The following is an 18,612-nucleotide window of genomic DNA, read 5'->3' on the forward strand; positions in this document are numbered from 1 at the left end:
TTTCGTTTGTTAACTTTATGTATAGAAATATATAATACACCCCCTGTATTTTATACACTCTTGTGGTAATTTATGCCAGAAAGTTTCGAACAGCAGCTGTCTATCGGCGTGAAAAGAGGAGACACTTCAGACAGTTGCCGAAAGTTTTAAAGAAAATTTTCTCTCCGCACCTATTCTTCGCTTTATTTCCGATACCAAAGTTGGAATTACTTTCGACGACTTATAATTAACAAACTGCGAATATACGGTTCCGGGTATTATTTATTCATTTTGTTTTCTTCGGCTAAAAATTTCCGGAATCCGCTGCAGACAATCAACATGTCCAAATCGTCAACGAGGGTGGGTTAGGTTAGGTTGATTCTCGTATTCTTGTGTTAATTAACAATTACCAACGACAGGGGACGTCACAAATTTTCTGTTGGACGTGAGACAAAAATTGTTCAACGACAACATCGACACACTTTCAAAAATCGCAGGATTTTACCTGGTTTCGTTGCGGTCGCTTTGAAAGTAGGAGCGAACATGTTGTTTTCTGTAACCACCAAATATCAGCATTTAAAATTTCGTGTTCATTAATTCCGCACGCACTCAGTAATTTGGACCACTACGATTTATTTTTAGACTAAAATCCGAGAATCGTTTTTTTTTCGTTTTTCTCTTCACTATCCGTACGATACGCGAATACGTTTCTACTATTTAAAGATTTCCAAGGTAACGGCATAGGAACTCCCGACACTCCACATGCAGCCGCCAAAAAAAAAAAATCTGGCGTTTATTCAGCGATCGTCTTTCCCAACAAAATTTAAAGGAAGAGAAAAAAAGAAACGGAACAAATTGGAAGTCGCAAAATTTCAAATCAATAAATGTCTTCGACGGAAACCACTCCGCCGCATTGATGACGCTGGTAAACTTTTGGGAACACTTAGTAGACTTGTCGTCAAACTGTTCACAACAATTTCAAAACTTCTTCGGGATCTCCTTAACTATCGTCAAAAGGGCCATGGGCTTCCGACGACCCCTCCTTTACTCGAAGGCCCTTTCGAATGCAGCTCGCGGTACCAAAGAGCGAACTACCGAAGATAAACCACGCGGCATTGGACGGGAATTGAGAAAAAGTTATTACCGACATTAAAGTTTTGTCTCGCAACGTTCGACTCGTGTATTTTTCAGCGTTGAAATATCGGAGCAAATTTAAGTTTGGAGTGTTTTCCCGGGTGGCTTTGGTCCGTAGACTCGAGTAAACCGAACCGCGAGCTCACGTCTTTGAGAGGAAGGAGGAGCTGAAGGAGAAAAAAAAAATTGATGAAAGAGGAAGTGAAAAGGTTAAGAAAGTCGGAAAGCAAAGCGCCCAGTGTAACGTAGTTCTTTCCGTTCATTAATATAGAACCGGGCTTGATGAGGGCCGCGTCAGACGGGAGAACGCTGGGCTTTCTTAGTCATCAGATTTGGCCGGCGTTAGATTTTCAGAGCCTAGAATATATACGAAAACGAACAGGTGCAGCGGTTGGAAGTTTCATGGAAACGCGATCTCCCATTCTATTATACTTTCGCGTGGGTTTACGAGTAGTCACCATCTGCGATTGTCTCCCATAATAGAAATTTTCCAATCCATCGACGTCGTTGAATCGATCGATCTATCCTCTCGTTTTTTCGCGACAATATCGCGGATAGAAGAAAATTGATGGAGGTAGAAAAAAGATTTAATAGCGAAACGTCTCGAATAAATTTGCCGATGGATTTTTTTTCACTTCTAGTAAAATCGTTGTAAATTTAGTTTCGAATTACGTTAGCTCACTCACTTTTTTCCAACATTGTTACACGAGCGTGTTTAAATTCGAGAAAAATTCTGGACAGAGATTTGAAAAAGTTTCGAAGCGCGTAGCGTCGCTTTTGCAAGCTCAAAACATATCGCGAGGCCCCGTTCGTCGTCCGGACGGCCGATGGAAGAGAACTGGGCGTCGCGACGCTCAACACGTTCTTAGCCTCACCGATTTCTACGTCCGGAGCCAAAAGCAACCACCTCGCACGGGGGAGTTAATATCCGACTTCCGGTCCTACGCCAAGATTTCGATGCTCCGATCATCGCCGTGCTTTCAAAATTTATCAACGGCCGAGGACTGCGGTCTTGTTTCAGGGCTCGTAAATATAACTTTGTCGGTGTGGATTTCTTTTTTTTTTCTCTTCAAAAAGCTCGAAAGCTCGAGCTCTTTTTCGTGCGAAATGATTTACTCGAATTCCCGTGGTTACTCCGGATCATGCGCTTTCGCTTTGAAACTAAATTTTAAGTGTATGTCAACGTGATACGCGGTTTGCCGCATGGCGTTATCTCGACCGAGCTACAATTAATTATTATGCAACGCAGCGTTAGGGTCTCGTGTTTATGGCTGGAGCACGTCAGGTTCGCTGTGCACAAGCTCCGCCGACGTAAATATATGTGTGGATTACACTAAATATACGTCTTGCGGCGTACAGCTGGACGAAAATAACACATTTCATAGTTTGCGGTACCAGCTCTACAGATTTTGGCGTAATCTTTTTTTTTCATCTCCCTTCAAGTTCACCAATCAATTTCACGCATCGATCATAAATTTCAGATTCCGCACACGACTTACCTCCCCTGGTTCGGCACCAGATGCGAAATTAGCGACGATTCAAATATTTACAACAATATTACGCGAAGTAAAAAATTCTAACGGGGTTGCGATAATTTCGTAATTGAAACCTGCGCAATTATATGTATGCACGGGGGATAATAATACACCGCTTTTTACACGATGATTTTAGATCGATAAGCTAATTCAACGTTCTCACGTTACACGAGAGTTGATATATTTTGTAAACAAGCCATAGCAAAGTCTAAGCAATGCGTTCAACTTCTAGAAGAACGTTTTATTTGGCTTGTAATTCAATTCGCTCTGTAAATTATTTTACATTTCACTCGATTTGCTTTTCTCTCAAACACATGATAATTTTTTTTTTGTTTGTTTTTTTTTTTCTTCTTCATCTTACCGTCCGTAACTGCGATCGAACGCAGACGATCAATCGAAGTCAATGGATTAATTACAAGACGAACAATCAAAACGCACCTTCACCAAGCAGGAATCCGTTCCCAAATTTCAAAGCCTTATCAATCTCGTGCAGCAGGTCAGTCGCATTTTCTTTCCCTTGAGCTGCAATAGCACACAGCCACTTATGTTGAAAAAAAAAAGAAACAGCGTGCGCTTATGCAAAAAATTAATGAATCATGCAATGCCCGATGGTTACGTGCTAACCGAAACGGCTATAATTACCATGAGAATTTTGCATTCGGTACAGAGTTCGAAATACAAACGTGAAATAATGTGAAAAAACATTTTACGTAAGATCTTATTTATAAAATCGATTTGATTGTATGACACAATTTTTCTCTCTCATTATTTCACATTCTTTGGAAAGAGGGTTACTCGCAGGAGTCAGCGTCGTGTCGTATACGGTTAATTATTGTTAATTGGTACAGGGTGAAAAAAGAAAGATCTTCGATCGCTATAGATTACGCTCGTGCAGCTGTGAAAATGCGTCGATTATTCAGACGGTTCGCCCGATGGAGAAACCGAATGTGCGAAGACGACTACGAGAGTAGAAAAAAATAGAAAAAGTCGTCATTCTGTAAGTGATACCGACGCGGTGCATAGCTCTTCACTTCGGATTCGGTTACTTATTTATATTTTTTCCTTCGACGACTGTATTTACGATGAAAATTTTTACCCCGCGCGTAGGTATAGATATCATCGTTACCGTTGCCGCGCGATACCGACGCCCCGCGTCGTGCTCGGTGTTGCAACGCTCAGAAATAGCCGAATGGAAGACGGCGACGTCGACGACGCAGAAAAACGTAGCCGCACAACGTTGCGGTGGAGAAGTCTACCGTGACGTCGGTTTCTTGGCCTATTTTTTCCACCTCTGAATTTAAATATAACCGAAACTCTGCTTATGAATCAGCATTGGACCACCGGCAATTTTCACGTTTCGAGTCGAGAGAGAGAAAAAAAAAAAAAAATTCATCCGTACGTACAAACGTTATCGAAAGTGAAGTAAAAAATAAAGGAACGAACCTTCGGGACTCTCGATTCGAAGCGGCTATACCTGCGCAACCTCGATAATTTTCCATCGGGATTGAAAACTCTAGTTTATTTAATCGGAGTCGCATCGCGTCGGCGGCACTATGAACGCATCTACTCGATGCGCACAGCTAATCGCGTAGAATGAGAAGTAGACGAACGGGGCGAATAATCGAGTCCAGATAGATATAATACAGATGGAATTCCTAACCGCGGAGACTGCAGTTTATCTTTCGATGCAATTTCATATCGTGGTGCAAAGTGCATTTTGCGATGCTCCGTTAGCGATTGTATCGATCACGTTTATAAATATCGTCGATGTACCGCGAGTGGCCTGTAGAGTTGAAGAATTCTCTCGACTTGCGAATGCGAACACCTGGGAAATGACGATGAGGTGTGATCCGAGATTTAACGACGAGTACGAGGATGACGTTGGATCAATCGACAACGTCGAGCGACAAAAATCAGATCCCCCCGAATCAGAAAGACCCCCGAAGAAGTGAAAAATAAAAAACAAAACTCAAACTGAGAAAACAACCACAATTGAAATGAAAGAAAAAAAACAAAAAAACTTTTTCATGCCAAAAATTGTGTGATCAACAGAAGTCACGGTATTTTTTGTAATCAACGTAACGATCACCGCCAAAGCTCATACGCACTGTTTTTCCTTCTGTATAAAAAGTAATTGTTAGCCGGTGTTAATAATCAATTATTACGAAGGATATATCAGCGGAGCATCTACGTTTCAACGCACTATGTAGGTGCAGCAGTATTTTACTTGATTATTTCAATTTTTATTACGATAATCAACACGGTAACACTGAACGAACTGTGAGCACAGAGAAAACGTCAAATCCTCACACGTGACACGGCGCACTCACCGTCGTCGTCCTGCGAGGCGAGCCTCAAGAACTCCTGTAGATGTTTCGGCAAGGTCCTGACATCGATCACCTGGTCGCCGTCGATTACGTATTTCGGTTCATCGCTCTTGACCTTGTCGCCGGATTGACCTTCGACCTCGGACTCGCTCTCGTCGAGCTTTATGCCGAACTTGTCGAGCCTATTTTTCGCACGTGCGATGAACTCCTTCTCTATACTTCCTCCCCTGAGTTTACCGATTTTTTCGTTCTCTCGCCTGCCGACGTCCTTGTGAGAACTTATTTTTATAACTTTGTGCTGCTTGCGGTCCTCTCGTTCCTGAACTTTATTAACATACTCGTTGTACATCTGTTCGCGAAACTTTTCGCCGCTGGTCGCCACCGCCGATATCGTAGATTTGGGCCTGTCCGTCCTAAAAGGATTCAATCTCGGCTGCACCCTCTCTATCAGGTCCCCTCTCTTCGATATCACGTATCTTTCCTCTCTACTTTCGGAGCTCTTCGATTCTTCAGTTCTACAACCGTTTTCTTTCGATACACGTTTGGACTCCTCGTGACAACCGTCTTTCTTCACGTACTCCGATCTGTCTTTGGTGATATTTTTGGACTCCTCGTGCCAAACATCTCTGTGCTTGTACCCGTTCTCGTCGTTTTGACGGTCCTTGGAGGACCAGGCGTCGCGTGAAGTTTCAGGCGTCGATTTCAAGTCCCTAAAGTTGACGGAGGGCCCGCCTATGATGCTGTGGGGTCTCGGTTTCAATTTGTCCACGTGGTTGACGACTTCCTCGTACGCCTTCTGCTCCTCTTCCTCGGCGATGATGACGTTCTTCAGCTGATCCTCGAGCTGTTCGATGTAGCTCAATTGCTTGTCAAAATATTCCTGCGGCAAGGAGAACCTCCTCCTATCGTCCATCTGCTGTTTCATATCGGATTGAAGCTGTTTGAGATTCTCCATGATTTCCACAGCCGTGCATTGCTTCATCCTGTCGCCCTCCTGATGACGCCTTCTTTGCAGATGATTTCGCGGCGGTTCTTTGTCAAAGATACTCGTCGTGTCGATGCACGATCTGTCGACGTTCACGGATCTCTTCATTTTCGGCGGTACCTCTGGCCTGTCGTTTATCAACGCCGAATTAACGTTCACGTGCTTTCCGGCATCGTTCTTCTTCGGGATCGGCGTCCTCCTTTCGAATTCAACGCCCGTCCCCGATTTATCGATTATAGCACTGTTGCACGATATGGGATTTTTGCTGAAGGGCGTTGCGGATCTGGAAACGGGCGCGATGGGGTGGTCGCCCGAACAGTCTATGAGCGCGCTGTTCACGTAGTGAACTTGTTCGACGTTTTTCGTACCGTTGGCCGACGATTCGGAGATTTTCCGGGTAGCCACTCTGCTTATTTTCTCGGCACGTTGTTCCACGCTGATTTCCACGTCGGTCGCACCGTTCGAAACATTCACCGAACCAGATATCTCTGGGTGCGCGGCGCGGCAGCCGCCCCACGCCTCGTTGTTTACTGGTCGAGTGTTACCAGTGGCGGCGAACTTATCAGTGGTTTCATATTTGCGCCTGTTGGATTCCTCTATTAATAAATCACCACTCATCTTCGGGGCGTTATTCGTATCATCGACCGAGTTGCGTCTCGCCAAGTTTAACCAATCGGACAGTCGAGTGGCCCTCAAACGCTCCTGATTTTCTTCCAACGAGGGAACGCGCGTTATGGTGGCGCAATTTTTCCCGTTAACACCGTTCGCGTTACGCGAAGACCCGGTGCACTTCGAACCGCAATAATAGTCGTGTATCGCGTCCTTACTCCGCGGTACGATACCCTCTATCTTGGACGACGTACCCGAACCACCGACGTGCGAGGCTACTGAGTTTTCTTTTATAATTTCCAAGAGACGATTGCTAGGCATCGGAATGTGCCAATCCCCACTCCAGCGTGACGACCGACCGTCGTTTCTAGCATCATCTTCCACACCCACAGATCGCAAGAGGGAGCCAAGATTTTCATCCTCTTTGCGCACCTCCATTCGGTACGTTTCTAGGATTTTTTCATCGCGTTTCTCCGACTCGTGGTAGCCGCGACGTTCGATGAACTTTTTGTGGAGATCGAGCAGGTTGTCGGCGCTGATGGTCGGGCTTTTCTTGGTCTGCTGCGACGGCGAGAGGCAGACGAAGACTTGCGGGTCTTCTCTGGTCTGGACGCCCATCCAAGTCCGAGGTCTTCGCTCGCTCATCTCCTCGGAGCTTGGTCCTTCGGTGTCGGCTGTTTTCGGATCAGAACTGCCGTCGTTCGATTTCGGACCCTTGGAATTTCTCGTTTGCCCTTCGGGGATCAGATTGACGGACTCTTGAATCGTCTGGAGGTTCTTGAATATGTTGAACTTCGGGAGGGTTATCTCGTTGATGATCTGCTCGCCGTACGGTAGAGAAAGTATTTTTTTGATGCACAAATCTTTGAGCAAGTCGGGCTTAGCGTCGACCAAATTGTCGAATCCCTCCGATTCGTCAAAAGTGGGGTAGTAGAAGTCCTCCACCGGAGAGTAGGGTATAGGCTGGGGGGAATCTTGGTCCTCCTTTCCGTCGGTCTTTTGATCCCCGTTTTCGTTGAGGAGTTTCAGTTTACGTTTGGGCTGCGGGGAATCCGTGGTCGTTTTCTCGTCCTCGTGAATGACGGAGTTTATGTCGGTCAACGACGAACTTTCGGGGTTGTACTTGGCCGTGCTCAAAGATGCCGCACTGCTGGACGAATCTTGGTCTATCAATTCCGCCGGACTCAGGGCGTTCGTAGAGCACAACGCCTCCTCCAACTTGTGCTTCTCGCTATTATTCTCACGCTGATCCAACGTGTTTTCACTTTGGTTATTTTTAACGGGGCAAAGTCGCGCGGCATCCGCCGTAAACGCGTCAATTTCGGTCGTTATCCGTTCCCTTTTTTCCCTCGCTTCAATGACAGCCGCTTCCTGGGCGGTCGTACTAGACGTCGCGCTACGTTCACTTCTGGATGAAAATTCCTTCAGAAACTCTTCATCGAGACTAGGACGGGACTCGCTGACGTTACTCTCCGTACGGGCCACGGCGCCGTCGGGTACTTCGAACAATGTGTGGGTAGAATTTGGCAATTCTCTCGGATTTTCGTCACCTCGGTCATGCGCCGTTTCAGGGGTGGCGTCATTCCTCGACCCGCCAATATTTTCGGAAACGAAATCCGAAGCATTACGCAACTCTGTACTGTCACTTTCGCTCGACGCACGTGAACTGGGTTCCATCAGTTCGTCGATTATGTCTCTGATATTCTTCGGCAGAACACCGAGGTCGAAGCCCGACAAAAAGCCCTGGACGTCCTGGTACGTCGTGTTTCGTTGCGTCAAAATTGTCAACAATGTTTTAATGAAGTCGACCGTGTTCTCTTCCGTCTTAACGTTAGACTGGCATATTCTAACGGTGTGCAGGTTACGCCCCACATCGCTTCTCGAAGAACCGTCCGGCGGGTGTTTGCAAGTGCTTCTGGTGAGATTTACGTTTTCGTAGATCGAGTCCGCGATGCATCCGCTTTCGCGGAAGAAGCTCTCTTCCTCCCGGACCGCGGGGGGAGGCCGTTCCGGGATGAGAATCATCTCGTCTTCTTCGGCGAAGTGCACACTTTTCCTGCGGATCGGTGGTACCGGTGGTATTTTCTGTCCGGTCGAATTCACGCCGTGCGGAAGAGGTGGCACCTCTGGAAGAACGTTGAGATAGTCTATTTCCGGTGGTGTCGGTGGTCGCTGAGGTTCAACGTCGTTGTTGAAACTCGACGAACGTTTCGGTGGATCCGGGGGATGCCTGCTTTCGGAATCCCGCGCATTGACGTGGTTGGACGCCAAGTTTCGACGTTGTACGTCCTCGAGAACCGGTAGCTCCTTGACGGAGGTCGTGACTTTGACGACGTCGGAATTCGAGGGGTTTTGGTTTTTGAACTCGATACTTTCGTAGACGTTTTCTTCCCGAGGTGTGATTTCGTTTTCGTTGGTAGTCGGCGAGTCCGAGCTTTCTTTCAGGAAGACCAAATCGGGCCCTTCGATTCTGACGCTGATGTGACTTTTCCTGAATTCCTCGAGCTCTTCGTGATCCGCGTTCTCCCGCAACTTTCGCTCCTCCCTTCGGTACTTGCTTATCTCTTCGTTGATGAAGTCCCGTATATGTTGCTCGTCATCCTCCGATAATTTTTCACCTTCCTCTTGAATTATACCGAGGAATCGGTTCGCTGCTTGGGTCTGCGAAAAATACGACTCCAAAATGGCGCGTTTCTTTGCTTTCTTAGCCGCCTTGCTTTCCGCTTTGGTTCGTTCGTCCTCAGCCTTCTGACAATCGTCTCTCGCTTCTTCGGGAGATGCAGGGAGTTTCAGACCTTCGATGAAACAACGCAGCTTTTCTTCAACTTCTTTCGACATCGGTGGCTCTGGTTTCAGTAGCTCCTGCTCTTCAGCCGTCAGAAGCGATTCTTCGTCGGATCTTACCGTTTTCTCCTCATCCTTGACCTTCTCTCTTTTCCTCCTCAAATCTTCGTAATATTTCTCTAAAGTCGCGTCCTCTTCAACGACCTCGGATTGCGTCAGGGTGGTATTTTCTTCGTCGAGATCAACGATTTCGCCGACGGGTTCCTTTTCGACGTCGGATTCCACCTCGACGACGATAACCTTGCTGTTGTCCGGTTCGACGTCGCTGTCGCTGACCTCGTGGATGTCGAGGCTGTTGTTTTTCTTCAACAACGCCAAGGCGACAGCCGAGGCAACGGTTTTCGAAAGAGGTTCGACGGGTTCGTCGACGGTCACAAAGGGTTCGACGGCCTTGGTGCTCCCGGTCTCCAAAATTCCCACACCGGGTATGTGATCGACTTTAGCTTCGCAGGGAAGATTGCGGATGGTGGTTATCTCGCAGATTCTGATCTCCGTGTCCAACGCCTTCTTCTCTATTCTGCAACGATTCTTCGGTTTCCTTTTCGAGAAATTTATGCTCTCGTAAACAACGTCGTCCTTTTCCGAGTCCAAATTCTCGGAGGTGGCGTCCTCCTCGTTTCCGTTTAGCCTCGTCGGCGCGACGACACTTTCGTCGTTTTCATTTTCAGAGTTGAGAACGGCGTCTTGACCTTCGCCAACGTGGGCGCCGTTACAGTTTTCGTTTATTTCGTTGGGCGGAGCGACCTCTGAGGAGGTCTCGTCGCTCGCGGGACACTTGTCCGTCGTCGCAGCTTGAAAACGTTTCCGTTGACGATTTCGTCGGTTTTTCCTAGCACGCGCGTTATGCGGCATCGTCGAAAATGCGTCTTCAGCGTCGGTCGCGTAGTCCAGAGCTTCGTAATCCTCTGCGCCTAGGAATACGCGGGACGAATACCGACCGAGGATGATAATTTTCCGGGAGTAAGTGAGTCAACGTTAGACAGTTCATCGTCAGAATTTCACACAATCGAAAAATAAAAATTAAAAGAAAATTTCTCGCGTGTTCATTTCTTATCCTCATGTATTTCCCAGGGTATACGTTCGTTCCTAATTCTACAAATATTCAACGACAGAGCGTCCACGTCGACTGCAGCGTCGAGATACGCGATGACAATGTTCACAATCTTTCGACGGGATCAGGATGAAAAATGAGCACGAAGTACACATTGCAAAATCACAAGCCACAAACCTTACGATCACTTCATTAAAATCATGCCTTGGGCCACTCCGGTACATCGATTGCACCCTTTTTCTGTCCCCTGTCGAGGTAGAACGCGAGCGAGAAACATGATTCGAATCCGGTACACTCACGGAGAAAAAAAGAATGTATGAGTGACGAAGAGCTATGGACACAAAACGTCCGATGGCAAAGTGCGACTCGCTATTTCGAACTACCCGGACGACGAAAACGAGCGACTCACTGTCAGGTATTAGGTCTTCGCTAACGCGAATTGGCCTTCGTTTGATAAGAAGAGATAAGAAGAGCGTGCAACGGAAGGCGGTAGGCATCTGACACGAATCGTGAAGATAGCAATGCTCTAACCGTGGTCAGTAAATAAACGTAAACGTGGACTTCGTCGCGAGTCGACGTCACCCGCGAGTGGAATAGATCGCGATAGTTTAGATAAATATTTTACAAACTCTGAATAAATCACGTGACCGAAGAGGTACAGTATAATCACGTGATTGAAACGAGACACGGGTACGCGCCAACATTTCAGCGATCGCGTGTTATCTCCCGACTATAATTTAATTGTTTAAATGTGTTCTGTGTATCGAGTGAAAAATAAGCGCCAAGTTTCCAGCGTGCGTTTGTGTAGCATGGTGAAAAATTTTCACTTTAATTATTATATTGTCATGCACTGTATAGCGATTCATGCACCGGACCAACGTTTTAAAAGTGCATACTTTGATTCTCTTAATAAAAGTAGAGTGATATTAGTAAGTGCGTTAGAAAAATTCAGTACGAAAGAATGTTAATAAAACCGTTCGTAGACGGAGTAAAGAACAAACGAATGGATGAATGCAACTCACTTTTCACTTCCCCGTTGCTTTGATCCGTCGATGTTTTCAGACCACCGTTTTGACCGACGTAACTTCTATCATTTCTCGTATCATCTGTAACAATCACAATTGTCGTGGTTAGAGACGAATCCAAATCGATCGATGAACAAGCCGTCCGCACAAAAACCGAAGTAAGAAACAAAAAAACCGATCAGGTCAATGAATTTTTCTCCTTTCAAAAGATGACGAGCTCACCTAACGATTCGTCCGATACACGTGATCCGGAAAATCACTAATCACCAATAAATGTCAACGACGAAACACGTTACACTGGAGTTTTTCAAAAATGAAACGAAAAATCGGTGAAAACTCAATTCTCGATCGACTCGCCCGTTTTATTTTATTCAACGAGCCAGAAGAAAAAAAAAAGAAGGATTTTTTTTGTCGTTTCTCCCGCTGGAATGTTACACGTTTGATGTCGGTGCAACGAGTACAGAGTGTAGGAAACTTCGCGAACCGAGGACAGCTTTCCGCTGTGATTTTAGTCTCATCCCATCCGCCCACCTCATGGACGGCGACGCTTCCGAGCCCCACTTCCTTCCGTGTCTGTATTCAATTTCCCACTCTTCATCCCCTTTATTTCCCCTCTTCTACACCCCCGCGGCCCATCATCGCCGGCCTACCAACACCCGTCTAGTTACGGCAGCGTGCGTGATTACATCGAACAATACTTCGGTCGGATCTATAGCTACGTTCGTTTATCCTATAATATATCTAGGCGAGCATTACCTCGCGATAAATTCGTGGGAGAGCGCAACCGAATCAACCGAGTGGGTGCTAAATTTTTTTCATCGTCTCTACAATTTTCGTAAGCGAACTTCACTTCGTTGATTAGCGCAAAATTTTAGAGTATCTCTCGATGGTACGTCGACGCTGTAATTAGTTGGACAAAAATCGTCCCCGAACATACTTTTCCTCTTGGTCGAATTTCAAAATTCGTAGATGTCAGAAATCCTTGTGAAAATATCGAAAGAAACGACGACGAACGGCCGTTTGATTCAAAACTGCACGAGTCTTGAAATCTTATTCTACCCGAGCCCGCGTTAAAAAAAAAAAAAAAAAAAAAAAAAGAGAAATCTGTGTATGGGAACAAGGAACCGAGTGACACTTTAATTATTCCCAAGCACTCGAGACACCTAAGACTATAGGTACATCCCTGTGTAGTAAAAGTAAGAGGGTGGGCAATGTCAAACGTAGAAACAACAAAAGAATTTTTTCCTCCGTCACGAAAATAAAAATGACAAACGTACGAGAAAAAGAAAAAAAATTTTTAAGTTTAAAACAAAATAGTAATGGATCAAAATATAATGTCCGAATAATTGGGTCACAGGGATGGTGGAGATCCCTTTATTACGTCATCGTGAGAGAATGATAATAATTCTAAATAACATCAACAAACGAGTCGGGCGTCGTGAAAACTCGGAGGGAAGAAGGGTTATGGGGAGCGAATGCAGGGAAGCGGGAGATATTCAAAACAAAAAAAAAAAAAAGGGGGGGGGGAAAAAGAGAGAAAAAAACGGGGCCCGGTTTTTAAAAGCGACCATGCGGAAGATGGATGACGACTTGCGGAAGCGAGGGCTTGGCGGCCCCGGGCCGTGACGACGCACCCATATAAGTCCTATGGGGCCCTATAATGGTATATAAACTGTTATCGATACTCGTACCACTCGTACGTATAAACGTTTCATTTAAAGTAGTTGTCCTTTGCGCGACATTTGTTGAAACGCTTTCAACGTCGGAAACCATATTATGAATTGCGTGAATGAAACGAACTATCAATATCCCAATGGGATATCCAGATAAAATACACCATAGAGTAAATTTAATTCTCTACTTCCAAATGGAACGGATGATTTTGCAGCGGTCCAGGCTGCTCGGTTTTTTCGTTTCTTTCTCTCCGTCGTTACAGTTACGTCAGACGTCGAAAGGTGACTCACGTTTTGAGTCGTATCCGATTGTAATTTATTTATAACGTCGCTATCGATCACGTCATTCAACTCTGCAGCAGCTATTATTGCCATTTTTTTTTTCTTTTTTTTTTTCAACGACGGTAATTTTCGGATCGTTACGCGTATCTCGGATTTACGAATCGTATATGTGATATGGTGGATTGAAATACGACTTGAGACGATCTTCTTCGTTTTCCTTAATTTATCGTAATTGGCGATGACGACGGTTGGTTTTCGATCCGCCGAGGGATGAAAGGGGCGCGCGGGGTGATCTCTGGATCCTTGGAATTTACACGCATACTATTCCGGAGATGTAGGTCGAGAGAGGATAATATGAGAAAATTCCTGGGAGCTACCGGATTCTGAAAACGCGTAGGAAGTAGGCGGTTGTATCACACCGAATAAGGTATACGCGGTTTTGTTACGTACGCTCGAAAAAGGTAAAAAAATAAAGTGGACGAAAATTTTACTATCTGCACCGCGGCGAATCGCTGCCGCAAGCAACTTCGTCGATGAAGGAATAATTTCCTGTTTAGTTGCTCGACATCATCGATTGTACGTGAGTATGGTATATAGAGGTAACTACGAACTACAACAGGGAGATAGTTATTTCCGGGAAGTATTGTTCGACGGAGAATACTTTATAAATGCGCGCATCTCCGTGGGCTGAACGCTTTGATGAGCTTGACCGGTTGTCGGATCAGGATCGACTTTATAATTCATCTACGAACACGTTGTCTACTTCGAAATTATATTCGATCCGAATATCTGCGTCGGAACTGCTATATAATCAGATATTCGTTTTGGTATAGAATTACCAAATTAGAGAGGATCTCGTTACGTTTCGCGTGGGCATGTTGCCCAGGACCTTCTTACAACCTTTTTTTGATACTTTAAGAGGCATTACCTAATATCGTTATGACATCCGGTGAATTGAAAATTTCGTCTGTAAAATCAAAGTTCGTTTCCGTGAATATGTTTTCAATACTCATCGATGTTTTCAAAGCCAAAATCTTATTGAGATCTTCAGCTTCCCGTTGAACTATCTTCAAATTCTTCACGACAGCTTCCTCTTCCGCACTTTCGTCGGTCTTCGGAGCTTCCTCTTCCACTTTGAATCTCACGGTTTTTGGAATTTCTTTTTTCGCGTTCGTATGCTCGTTCGATTTATTGCACTGGTTATTTTTTTTCAGTATGGGTTCCCTGTTAAACAGACGGATCATGGCCTGTTCGATCTTCATGTGTTCTTGGATTATTTCGTCCAACGGTTCGACGCAAAATTTATTGTAAATATCGTGGGGTGGTTTGCCGAATCCGTCTTGAACGTTGGAAATTCCTACGGTGTTCATTTTTCGGAAATCCAGAGTGCTCAATTTATTTTCAAATTTCAAATCGTCGCCGCCGTTCGGGATGGGATACTTTTCCTCGCTCGAAACGTCGCCCGCTTTCAATCTCTCGAAATCCAATTCGTCCAATTTATTTTGCAAACTATCGAGCCGATCGGTCACATCTTTGAAACAGGCCGGCGGATCGATGAAAAATTTCAAAGCCTCCAAGTGGCTGTAATATTCCTCTTCCAAGTTCGCATTCTTTCCAATTCTGCTCGATTCTTCTCTCCGCTTGTCCAGCAATTTGATTCTCTCGATGTGTTCCGGCGACAGAGGTTCCAAATAAAATTTATTCGACCCGTCGCTGAATCTTTTCCAAGTTTTTCCTCCGCCGCGGGTCGATCCGTCGTTCGTGGATCTTTCGGACGGTCCATTATTTTTCTTTAAAATCGTATCGTCGGACTTTTTTCTGTCCTTGACCAGGTCTCTCTTCTTTATTTTGTGTCGCGTTTCAACCTTGACCTTAGGTTTCGACTTGCGAAACTTCCACGGAGAAGCGAAGACGCGAAAGACTCGCGGCAAAGATTTTCTCGGAGCGAAAGAAGTTTTTTGCCCGGAATTCGCGGAGGGACGTTTGGTTATTATCAACGGATTAGCCGGCTCATTTGCGTTAAATCGTCTCGACGATCTCGTCTCGTCAACTCCCGACAAACACTTGGAACAGGCTAGTAACTTCATAATTGCATTTGGAAAAATTTAGCTCTCCAAAGTAAAGGGAGGAAAAAATCTTTTCCAAACTTTTCGTCGAAGTTCAGTGTTCAAAATTTTCAATCAGTTTCATTGCGCCGAAATTTTGGAAAAAAATGTCGTCAGTTGGACACGGTTTAACAATTTTTCTACGGACAATGAGTTTATTAAAACACTGTTAACTTTTGCCGGTAATTTAATTGAATTAAAAACAGTTGCGATGTAACGTCAAGGAGCTAATCCATCCATAGTTTACGCGGGTTTATTAAAACACTATTAACTTTTGCCGGTAATTTAATTGAATTAAAAACGGTTGCAATATAACGTCAAGGAGCTCAGCCGTCCATAGTTTATTGAATTACATTCAAATTATATTACGAAACGTAATTAATCGAATAACTTCATGAAAAATATCGATCGCGTGGAATACTTCGAGTAAAATTTTACGTCGTTCATTATGTAATTGGAAATGATTTGTCAGAATAATCTGCACAGATCGTAATTGACACAATTAATGAATTTGATGTTATCCAACACGCGCGTGTATAGTACAACGACACTAATTATACATAAAGTCTGCATATACATATGTACGATGTGTACATATCCACGAGACACACGTGCGCGTGAAAACCGTCACGTGACAAATTTGCAGGTCCTTCGACGAGGCTCGATGAAAAAAATCGCGGGTTTTCACAACCCCTCGAAATTTTTCGAAAGCAAAAAAAAAAAAGCTCTCGGTCAAAAATCGAAGGGTGTTTTATTCGGTTGGAAAACTGTTTGGGTCGAAACTTGACAAGAACACAGAAAGATCGCGGGTCGTCTTTTATAAAATAATGAAAGACAATCGCTTTGGCCGGTAGTCAAGGAACGTCTAAAGCGAAGGGTGCGGCGCCCGAGTGCGCTGGGTAAACCACAGGTCCGTAACATCGGGTAATTTCGTTCTTTGGATCGCTTGAAGATCGTCAGAGAGAAGGAAACGTGTAAGTAGCCGGTATCGAGCGAAGGAAAGAGTTCGAAACGCTGCGGAGCGAAGATTGCTCGGTGATTGGTGAGCCGGTGATTCGCTTTGGAGGTATTAGTTCTGCTATGTAATTTGGTAATTTCGGGCGTGGGTTGTCGTCGCCGCTGACTACTTTGCGTTACGTTACCTTATTAGGGGGAGGCCGACATTTTTCTCTCCCCCGTTTTTATCCCCCCGTTCGAGGAGACAACGTGAAAAGGATTCCGCGGCGAACGCGCGGCGTCGGAATGTGCAACGTTATATTTCCGCAAACGTCATTTCGACCGGCGTTTCGCGGTGGCACTCGACACCGATGAAAACTGTTGGGAGTTTTGATCGAAAGCACTCGCGCACGAGTTACAAGCGGAAACGTTAACGGGCGACCGTGCAAATCCATAAATCATACGCCGCGTTCGTTTTAAGCGACGATCAACATCAACCGCGTTTATTAATCGAAGTGTCGAGTTTCGACGGACGCTATTGAACGCGAAAAATCTTTGATCCAATTAACAACTCATTCGAATGGCGAATATCACCCCGACTATCCGCGACACCGCAAACATCTCGTCGCGGAAGCAGCAGCTGAATATCGGTTTTCTATTATCAGTTAGAGTTCTGTCGGGGAGTTATATTATTATTAGAAGAGCCGCTCGCTTCTAATCGCCTAATGGATATCCCTCGCTCCACTGCGACCAGATCCGGCAACCGTTCTCCACGAATTCTCATAACTTCACTGTAACATTTCATCCGATTCACTCACCGGATCCGTTGATCTTCTGTTCGGACGTCTGCTGGACCAGGCGAGTGTTCGAGCTGATGGTTTTCGTGGTGATTTCTGAAAATTTAAAACACCGTCAGAGCCGTGCGTGTGAGAAATTTGCCATTCGATTCGATTCCACCCGTGGTAACTCACTTTTCAGAGTTTCCGTTGACGTGTTTTCCTGCAGACTGCTTTTGTATATCCGTCTCTTGGGCGAGCCAATTTGTCCTTCCCTGGGGAAGAAAAAGAAAAATCAATAATCGCTTCGGAAAATTTTTATCCGCTAGGACGGGAGGAGGGATCGGGACGATGATCGAAAAATGTGACTCTCACGAATCTGTGGTGCGCTGAGTCGATGACTTTACAAAATTGACAGCGGCGTGCGTGTATTTTCAAATGACACACGCGCACAGACGCGCGGTCTCCGACAACCAAATCGACACAATTGAAATCACAAGTGTATAAAAACCGGCGCTCCCCTCTGACGTCACGTGACCTCACTGCCTGTCGGCGTGTTTCCGGCTTCAATCAGTCTATCCGTGCACGCCATTGTGCGACACTTTTATACGCGATTCCGTCCCCCCCTCGAAAATCCCCCGCTTTCACGTTCGATTTGTGTGCACGTGTTTTTTCCTTTATTTTCCGAATTTTTGTTTTCGAAAATTTTCACTCGTAACTTTACATCCGTGGACGATCTCTGCTTTTCAATTTCCTCGTTTCTCCCCCCTGTTCGGGTCTTTGCATCGAATCGTTGAAATCCGGCGTTTCATTAATTCTGAACTCGCAGGTTCTTGTAGACGCGGAAAATCGTCGCGAGCGAATCATCGTTTTAATCGAAAACCATAGCCAACCACCTCGCCAGATATGCGAACAGTATCTACGGAGTATAAATCACAGAGGAATGAATGACAAGGAAATTCGGTAGTGCTGGAGATCAGGTATGAGAGCGATTAATCGTGCGCGATTGGCGGCGGATTTCAAACGCGAAATAATTAATCATCATTATCAGAATCGTCGTCGTCGTGGTCGTGGTCGTTTATTCGAGTAGTTTCTACGCCAGAAGCGATGCGATCCGCGGAGCGATTACCTTCGATCAGATATATTATATAAAATTTCGTGAATCATCGAACAGGGGAGTAAAATTTTATAACATCGTGCTTTAGCGCACGTACAATGCCCATTATTGAAAATCTGTTGATACGCGCGAACGCATTTGCCGATGCTAATTACCCGAGCTGGCGCTAATCCGCGAATCATTAGCGATCGTGTGATGTTCGAACATCTCTAAAACTCCCCAATCGTGGAACTC

General features: G+C 45.3%; 1 protein-coding gene across 12 annotated transcripts in view; it reads right to left on the reverse strand.

Moving 5' to 3' along the window:
* LOC105693657 overlaps nt 1–18,612 on the reverse strand; it is a 77,077-nt gene that overhangs the window by 29,414 nt on the left and 29,051 nt on the right. For 11 of the 12 annotated variants that reach the window (XM_048657094.1, XM_048657103.1, XM_048657102.1 and 8 more), the window contains 5 exons: nt 17,457–17,536; nt 17,304–17,378; nt 11,487–11,570; nt 4,979–10,324; nt 485–532 (listed from right to left, as the gene is read on the reverse strand). In XM_048657094.1, the coding sequence (XP_048513051.1) occupies nt 485–532; nt 4,979–10,324; nt 11,487–11,570; nt 17,304–17,378; nt 17,457–17,536 (5,633 nt within the window). The remainder of the gene's footprint in view (nt 1–484; nt 533–4,978; nt 10,325–11,486; nt 11,571–17,303; nt 17,379–17,456; nt 17,537–18,612) is intronic. The other variant, XM_048657096.1, reaches the window with a different exon arrangement.

This window comes from Athalia rosae, chromosome 6, assembly GCF_917208135.1.
Source record: "Athalia rosae chromosome 6, iyAthRosa1.1, whole genome shotgun sequence".
NCBI classification, from domain to species: Eukaryota; Metazoa; Arthropoda; class Insecta; order Hymenoptera; family Athaliidae; genus Athalia; species Athalia rosae.